General features: G+C 49.1%; 1 protein-coding gene across 1 annotated transcript in view; it reads left to right on the top strand.

The window, feature by feature from the left end:
• MYO10 (myosin X) overlaps positions 1-8,439 on the top strand; it is a 179,996-nt gene extending 171,557 nt beyond the window's left edge. The window contains exons 34-41 of the mRNA XM_087815337.1: positions 110-233; positions 972-1,269; positions 2,049-2,256; positions 2,732-2,868; positions 3,698-3,818; positions 4,219-4,665; positions 5,413-5,604; positions 7,001-8,439. Coding sequence (XP_087671463.1) covers positions 110-233; positions 972-1,269; positions 2,049-2,256; positions 2,732-2,868; positions 3,698-3,818; positions 4,219-4,665; positions 5,413-5,604; positions 7,001-7,102 — 1,629 coding nt within the window. The 3' untranslated portion in view covers positions 7,103-8,439. The remainder of the gene's footprint in view (positions 1-109; positions 234-971; positions 1,270-2,048; positions 2,257-2,731; positions 2,869-3,697; positions 3,819-4,218; positions 4,666-5,412; positions 5,605-7,000) is intronic.
• Positions 8,440-8,931: the final 492 nt, after the last annotated feature.

Below are 8,931 nucleotides of genomic sequence, written 5' to 3' on the forward strand. Positions count from 1 at the left end.
TGGTGGAAGGTTTAGACTTTGAGAAATATTCATGTGTAGGAGAATACAGATGCAGATGTTTTTCCCCATACATTTGCCTGCTTTCTGTAATGGCCCCTTTATTTTCAAGGAGAACTGCCTGAACTCGGACGTGGTGGAGCAGATTTACAAGCGGAACCCCATCCTCCGCCACACCCACCACCCCCTGCACTCCCCACTCCTGCCCCTGCCCTACGGAGACATCAATCTCAACCGTGAGTCCCCAGTTCCACCTGGCCTCGAGACGCTGGTTCTGTTTTCCGTTAACTCTTTAGCTCTGGTATATTAGCATTTGTTAGTTGTAGTGATGCAAGGACTGTTCTGCTGAAGTACGGAACTTTAAAGGGAGTCAGAAAATGCCCGCACTCCCGTGCACTCAAAGTCGCCTCCATATCCTCGAGAACAGATCCTACACAGTCTTGGATTCCCATTATGGAACCAGTTGCCAACAGATCAACTTTTAAGTAAGAATTTTGTACAATAAAAGAGTTGACTTATGTAATAAAACAGTGAATTACATAAACATTATGAATTACATAACATAACTTGCCCGTTTTGTTTTTTTGTGTGTTTTTTTTAATTACTAGTATTGATTTTAGAGAAAGGACGGGGGAGAGGGGAGAGAGAGACAGAGTGTGAGAGAGAAACATTGCCTCCTGCACACTCCCTGACTGGGGATGGAACCCACAACCTGGGTGTGTGCCCTGACCCGAAATCGGACCCGCCACCTCTTGGTGTACGGGATAATGCCCCGACCAACTGAGCCACACCAGCCAGAGCACCCCTCTTTGTTTTGACAGCTTTTCCCAGCTGATTCAAAGGTACAGGGACCGGGGTGGGAACTGTGTCATGAAGAAGCTGTCTGTCCCCACTCCTTCCTCTTATGTGCTGCTCAGATGGTACCTTCTTTGACCCCCTGTGTGACTTGCGTTGGTTTGCTTTTCCTATCCTAGTGCTCAGGGACAAAGGCTACACCACCCTGCAGGATGAAGCCATCAAGATCTTCAATTCCCTGCAGCAGCTGGAGTCCATGTCTGATCCCATCCCCATCATCCAGGGCATCCTCCAGACCGGGCACGACCTGCGCCCCCTGCGAGACGAGCTGTACTGCCAGCTCATCAAGCAGACCAACAAGGTGCCGCACCCGGGCAGTGCCGGCAACCTGTGCAGCTGGCAGATCCTCACCTGCTTGAGCTGCACCTTCCTGCCGAGTCGGGGGATTCTCAAGTACCTCAAGTTCCACCTCAAAAGGTACGAGCTGGAGGCAAATACTGTAGGATTTCACTTATATGTGGGATCTGAAATACAAAATAAGCAAACAAAACAGAGGCAGACTCAGATACAGAGAACACAGGCTGATGGTTGCCAGAGGGGAGGGAGTTGGGGAGCCGGGTGGAGGGGTGAAGGGATTGAGAAATACAGATTGGCAGCTACAGAATAGTCATGGGGCTGTAAAGTACAGCACAGGGAATATAGTCAGTAATATTGTGATAGCTCTGTATGGGGCCAGGTGGGTGCTGGGCTTCACTTACGTGAGCTCACAGACTGAGCCCAGACATCATTTTTCTCTCGAAGCCACATAAGGGACCAGGTCACCTTCCGTGCAGTGTTTTCAGTGTGTAGGACCTTGGATACATTTAATTACTACAACCCAGTGTAAATAGGAAACCCCCAAAACTTCGGTACTTACTCCAGAGAAAACAGTAGTAGAAACAGTCTGATTCAGATTCTGATTGACTGGAAAAACAATTCTCACACAGTGTGAGGCAGAACTTTCAAGTGGAACAGGCCCTACAGAGGTGAAAGTTGCTCCCAGTCAAGACACTGGCTTTTGGGGTTTTTTGTTTATTTGTTTGTTGTTTTTTTGTATTGAAACTGAACCTGCACAGGCTGAACTGGGCCCCTGCTGGGAAGTGGCGGTGTTTGCTCCTCTTGCCGCTAGGTGCCCGCCCACCACCTCGAAGCAGCCCGGCTGCCAGCAGCCAGCCGTCCTCAGTCTAGCAATTAAACAGTGAATGTTTCTCTCCTAGGATACGGGAACAGTTTCCAGGAACTGAGATGGAAAAATACGCCCTCTTCGTTTACGAATCTCTTAAGAAAACCAAATGCAGAGAGTTTGTGCCTTCCCGAGATGAAATAGAAGCTCTGATCCACAGGCAGGAAATGACATCCATGGTGTACTGCCACGGTGGGGGCTCCTGCAAGATCACCATCAACTCCCACACCACAGCCGGGGAGGTGAGATCACACCCCTGACTCGGGTTGTCCACTCCGGCTAGGGTACCACAACGAATATCTAGAATGTGGGATCAGGTGAACACAGGCTGACTTTTCTTTCTCTTTTTTAAAATTTAAGTAAAACCTGAAAAACTTCTTGTGTAGAAGAAACATCGGTGGAAGTCACTATTGTTTCTTGGAGTTTTTTAAGCACAAGACTTTAGTTTTCATGCACTTTTCCTCCTATGGGTTTGTAAGACATTGGATCCACATCTGCCCCTCCCTGTGTTCCTTTTGGCAAGAAAAAGATAAGACTGGTTTCAAGAGAATAAGAGAAACTGCACCTTTGAGATTGTGGGTGACCACGCAGGACAGCTTTAGGAGGCTGTTTGGACCCTCGCTTTTGCTGGCGGCTCCCTCTGAGTTCCCTTGACGGCACATTCTAGAAGCACAGCTCTGGGCACTGACGGCCTCGGGGGTGGGGGGTGTCTTCCAGGTGGTGGAGAAGCTGATCAGAGGCCTGGCCATGGAGGACAGCAGGAACATGTTTGCCCTGTTTGAGTCCAACGGCCACGTCGACAAAGCCATTGAAAGCCGGACCATCGTAGCCGATGTGCTAGCAAAGTTTGAAAAGTAAGTTCCTTCTCCCTGAAGGGCCAGCCGATTAACCGAAAGCACATAAGAGCAAGAGTTGAGGACCTGAACTTTGTTTGCAGCCTCAGTGCGCACTGGAGGTTATTTCACCAGCGTTGAAGCTAACTAGAGTTTTCACCTCCGCAGGCTGACTTTTCGGTTCCTAGATAAGGCCACCGTGTCAAATAGGGTCCAGTTTGTTTTCGTTTCTTTACCCCACCCCGTCAGTCCCGTTTTACTCATTGCCTTGGGATTCCTTGTCCATTGGCTTTGAAATGGGGCTACTAGACACAAGCCAACTTAGAAACAAACTCTGTATCTCTGTTGGAACTCTGATTTTTATCTGTGCCTCTTATATCTTCTTAATAGCTCAGAAGATACTTCTGTTCAGTGTAAACACAGCCTCCATAATATTTGTGTCGATTTTTATAAATATTGTAGTTCATTTGAAGAAATAGCCTGGGTTTCTTTTCTCTCTATGGATTCAGCACAATGCTTATCTAGTTAGTACCCATTAGACTGGGGCACTCGGAAGATGCTTGTTAGCACGGTTTGATTGAAGGCTGCCTGCTTGTTGTGTTAAAGCTAGACCCGGCTGCAAGCATGGCTCCCAGCTCTGGTTAAGTAAAATGCACAAGGGACTCTGATGAGCCTCACTCAGCTCTGCTTTCTCTCTCTCAGTCCCCGTCTCTGCCCACTCGGCTCTCTGAGCATGGACAGATTGCCTACATCCTTACAGAGAATAAGCCATGTCACGTCAGCTCCCTGTGGGTCACCCAAGGCCCGTCTCTTGTTTTGCTTTCTGAGTCTCTCCTGACTTCTTCTGTAGGCTGGCTGCCACGTCCGAGGTGGGCGACCTGCCCTGGAAATTCTACTTCAAGCTCTACTGCTTCCTGGACACAGACAATGTGCCAAAAGACAGCGTGGAATTTGCATTTATGTTTGAACAGGTGAGGGAACTTTTAGAAACAGATTCCTTCATCAGGGAGCGGAGTGAAACCTGTTACTGCCCCTTTTTAAGTTAACTGCTGGTCCTTAGAAATTGGGCATGGCAGTCAACTTCCCAGTGTGGACAGGTCAGCGGCTTGTATTCATTGGTAGATGAAATTTATGCACATTTTATTTGAACTCCTGTGCCAGGAGCTGTTCTAGTTGGGCAGAGAGAGACAGTAAAGAATAAAATATGTGTTAGATGGTATCCGTGCTGGGGAGAAATTTAAAGCAGCAAAGCGGAGTCCAGGTACCATTTCTAGGGAAGGTGACATTTGAGAGCAGTCCTGATGGAGGAGGGGAGTGAGCCAGGTGGGCATCCCGTGTCTGCCCCTAACGCTGCTGACCACCTCCTTTCAGGCCCACGAAGCCGTTATCCACGGCCACTACCCGGCCCCTGAAGAAAACCTGCAGGTTCTCGCAGCCCTGCGGCTGCAGTACCTGCAGGGGGACTATTCACTGCACACCACCATCCCGCCTCTCGAAGAGGTTTACTCCCTGCAGAGACTCAAGGCGCGCATCAGCCAGTCCACCAAAAGCTTCACCCCGAGTGAGCGGCAGAGGCGGACGAGCTTCCTGGAGGGGACGCTGAGGCGCAGCTTCCGCACGGGCTCCGTGGTCCGGCAAAAGGCCGAGGAAGAGCAGATGCTGGACATGTGGGTCAAGGAAGAAGTCTCCTCGGCTCGAGCCAGCATCATCGACAAATGGAAGAAATTTCAGGGAATGAGCCAGGAGCAGGCCATGGCCAAGTACATGGCTGTGATCAAGGAGTGGCCTGGTTATGGGTCCACGCTCTTTGATGTGGAGGTGAGACCCGGCTGCTGTGCGCTGGGGGCAGGCAGGCTGCTGCTTCAGGGACCAGGGTGTGTCTGAGAACATAAATCAGTGTGACCATGGCCAAGGGCATACAGAGGAAGGATGGGATGAACACTGCTCTCTTTGACTCTCTGTGGTTAGAGCTCCCCAAATCTTACCCTTAACACACCCACCCCCAAAGGTTTTATTTTCTTGATAGTAAATGCTTTTAAAAAAAATTTTTTTTTTTATTGATTTCAGAGAGAGGGAGGGAGGGAGGGAGAGAGAGTCAATGGGATTGAGCCCACAACCCAGGCAATGTGCCCTGACTGGGAATCGACCTGTCACCTCCTGGTTCATAGGTCAATGCTCAACCACTGAGCCATGCCTGCCTGGCTATAGTAACTGCTTTTTCAATACTAGGAGTCAGTGAAAAGTTAAGATGCCACCTATTCTGAAATAACTTCTCTTTATTATGGAAGCTATAGAGCCAGTAAAAAGTGCTGGTAAAGACCTGCATTTAAAAAAAATTTTTTTTAATTAATAACTGTACACAGAATTAGAAACTTTGGAGATACTTGGATTTTACATAAGACAGACAGATACCATTTCTCATGTTTAGTTTCCTGGCATGAATGTGCATTGAATGTGTTTAGCATTCTGTGCAGAGGGCTTGCCTGAAAGCCTGCCTTGTGTTTTCTGGGTGCTGTGCTTCTGATCGCTTCCTGATCTAACCCTTACACTAACTCTTGCCCCCAGTGCAAGGAAGGCGGCTTCCCCCAGGAGCTCTGGTTGGGCGTCAGCGCAGATGCCGTCTCCGTCTACAAGCGCGGGGAGGGGAGACCGTTGGAAGTCTTCCAGTATGAACACATCCTCTCTTTTGGGGCTCCCCTGGCAAACACGTACAAGATTGTGGTGGATGAGAGGGAGCTGCTCTTCGAAACCAGTGAGGTAAGAGCCAAACCAGGGCCTTGAAAGAAATAGAAAACCAATGTGCCATTTCCTCCTGATGCCTTTGGCCAAGTAGTTTTATTGGACTCTCATTAAGGCCAAGGAAAATACAGTAACATGACCCCCACCCAGCGTCAGGTTCCTCGCAGCCTGAAATCTGATAATCCCAAATTTCTTCTGTATACCTCTGCAACAGAGAAATCTGGTTCCTTTGTATCAGGGGGTCTTACCCATGGAGGAAAGGAAGAGAAAGCAAAATGATATGGATGTTCAAGAAACAATACATAATTTGGCAATGCAGCCTTGTGAAGATCAGATGCTGATGTAGCAACAGTGAGACCCAACTCTGTGGTGTCCACGGAGCAGGAGTGTGCAAGGGATGTGACCATCCTGGGCAGAGCTAGTTCTGGCTCACAAATTCATAGAAAATGCCTTAACTGTGTATGTTCTCTGCTCTGGAGCTTAAAATTAATAATAATAATAATGATAATACAAGAAGCCTATTGAGGTCTCCACATAGGGAGCTGCCTAGAAACAGAGGCAGGGAATGGAAATGAGTCCATGCTGCCCCCTGGCTAAGGACCAGAGAGGAGGGGCTGGAAGGAGCGGCCAGACCAAGGATGTGGTGCAGGAGCTAGATGAGGCCGATTTGAGATGGAGAGAGGTGGGGGCCATTGACTAGAGGGTCTCGGGTGCCAGGCTGCTGAGTTTGGTCGACTCCAGCAGACAGCAGGGACCCGCTCTGGGACCTTTGTGCAAGATGTAAGGATGGTGCGTTTATAGTGATGTGGGGTGGGGTTGGCAGGAAGGAGAACCAGGGAAGTGGAGGCCAGTCAGGATGTGTTAGCCGGGATCCAGGCCAGCCGCGAGAAGCGATGGGCCAGCGGGGGTGGAAGGAGCTAATTCGAGATCGTAGCCGGCCTGGAGCAGAGCTGGCCGTCTGCGGCGCTCTGCCCATCCCTTAGAACTCGGTTCTGTTTTCTCAGTTGCATCATGAGGCATTGACTAGAACTGTACAATCCAGTCTTTAGCAGCCGTGATTGCGGGCTCTGTCGTTTTCCTTTATCTTAAGTGAGGAGATAATTCCCAGCCCTAGTGATATCAGCGTTAAGTGTCGTCAGGTGGTGCTGTGTGTGTTTTTTAACGTGCAAAGTCTGACAATTTCACATTAAGCCAAATTGCCGTTTTTGCATGAAAGAACCACCAGGTGGTGCACAGGGTACTTGGAAAGGCCTCAGTTCCCTTCTCCCTGACTAGGAACAGGTAAAAGCAGGTCGGCTTGCTGCTTCCTGCAGAACTTGAGCCGTGGATTTGCACGGCAGGCTGGTGGCTTCTGCTGGGAGGAGGCGTGGCGGTTGGGGGGTCCGCCGCCCCCCTGATGAGTGTGTCCCCGCAGGTGGTGGGCGTGGCCAAGCTCATGAAGGCCTACATCAGCATGATCGTGAAGAAGCGCTACAGCACCTCGCGCTCCGTGGGCAGCCAGGGCAGCTCCAGGTGAACGCGGGCGTGAGGCCCCGTGTCCCAGCACGTCCCCCCGGCCTCGGCCGGCGCCTCTGCCCGGGCTCCCCGGCAGCCTCCGGAAGGGAGGTGTCTCCGAGGGACCTTTCGCCCTGTCCACTTCAGTGATCGTGTATTAAGCTGTCAACCTTAACCCAGTTTCCAAAGCTTTACAACTCTTAGGTGACACATGCCTTAAAACGAGAGAGAGGGAGAAACCCCACGCTGCCGCCAAAGCAGCCGGAAGTGCCTTAACTTGTGGAAGCGACACTAATGGACCTTCACTGTGCTACTGAAGGGAATGCTTCCTCCGCCTTGTTGGGCAGACTGACAGAGCCTGGAAGGGGGTGGCATTGACCCATCAACTATGCACTAACCTCCCAGCCTGATTTCCCGACTTTGCGGGAAGGTGAGGGAGTGGGGAGGGGGACAGGGAGCGCAAGGGGACAGTGTATTTTAGTTGGAGTGCTGCTGGCAGCCTTCCTCGCGGACACCTATTAACTTTTTTTCTTCGTTTCATCTTTTAAGTATCTGTGCTTGCCTGTGCATGCCTGTGCTCATAAACTCACCACTTTAGTCATTGTTTCAAGCGTGTTAAAAGCAAAGGGAAAAAGGAAGTGCAATGGTGTAAACAGTCTGTCTGTATATTTCAGTAGCTCAGAGTTATAGTCTCCAATGGTTACTTTATAAGGTGGTGATATTAACAGACGGAATCCTGAATTTTCCTGTCTTTGCTGTATTTCGAAAGCCACGTTTGGACTCAGTTTTGTTATACATGTAGCAAAGTCTGCATTCTGTGTCTGCTGTATTATAAACAGATATGCAGCCTGCAAATAACTGTATTTATAAACCACTCTTAAACAGCTGGCTCCAGGGCTGTTTCTAGAATGATATGAAGTCATTTTGGAGTCTCTAGTTTCTAAAAGTTTTAAGTTAAGAAAATGTTTCTTTGAAGATTAGCTTGTGTGGCCCCAGGTAGATTACAGTATAACCATATTGAATATGGGAGAAGGGCTATCTCCCCAAAGGTGAAACACACGTGAGAATCTTTAAAGGACTAGACGCTAAATGCTGAGGCTTTAATAAAATACAGATTTTATCCCAGGTTTATAATGGTGCTCTGAAAAAGGCGCCTGTACATAAATCAGCATTTATGACCAGAAGAAAAATATTCTGGTCTTGGACTTTTATTTTCATATGGAAAAGTTGTAAAGGCTTAGGCCAACTAAGTCTACCCACAAAGAAAAAAAATGCCTTATCCCTTATGGACAGCCATGTGAAATTGAAATCATTGTTTGTTGGCTCCAAGAAAGTCTGACAATAAAAGATATTAGCTAATGCTCAGTGTGTTTTCTTTATCCAGGTGGCTCTAAATTCATATGGGATCTTGTTTTTGTTTTTGGTGGTTTGGGGTTTTAATGCTTTGGGCTTCAGGGCGTCTCAGTTGTGTGTCTGATGCCCTTGATCACTGGTCTAAAAACAGTCATGTAAACATCACAACTGCTCTTGAAGGCGCAGAGCATGACTCCAAGAAAGCGGAGAAGGTAAAGGACAGGGTTCAAGGAAGTCAAGGGGAAGGGGTGGTAGACCTTGAGCTGGTCTGGAAATATGGCAAAGGGGAAGGAATTCCTTGGGGAGTGCCCCGAAGGAGTGCAAGCACGGGTGTGGAGGTGGAGGTGGCATGGAGCAGGTGTCAGGGCAAGGGTCTGAAGCCATGTGCGGTTCCATTGCCTTGGCCCCAATAGCACCTTCATTGATCTCACGTGGTCCCACCTTTGCGCCCCTCACCACCCCCTCGGCCCTCTCATAAATGCTACTCTCCATAGACCA

The sequence above is a fragment of the Miniopterus natalensis genome, chromosome 3, assembly GCF_054644295.1.
Source record: "Miniopterus natalensis isolate mMinNat1 chromosome 3, mMinNat1.hap1, whole genome shotgun sequence".
In the NCBI taxonomy this organism is placed as follows: domain Eukaryota; kingdom Metazoa; phylum Chordata; class Mammalia; order Chiroptera; family Miniopteridae; genus Miniopterus; species Miniopterus natalensis.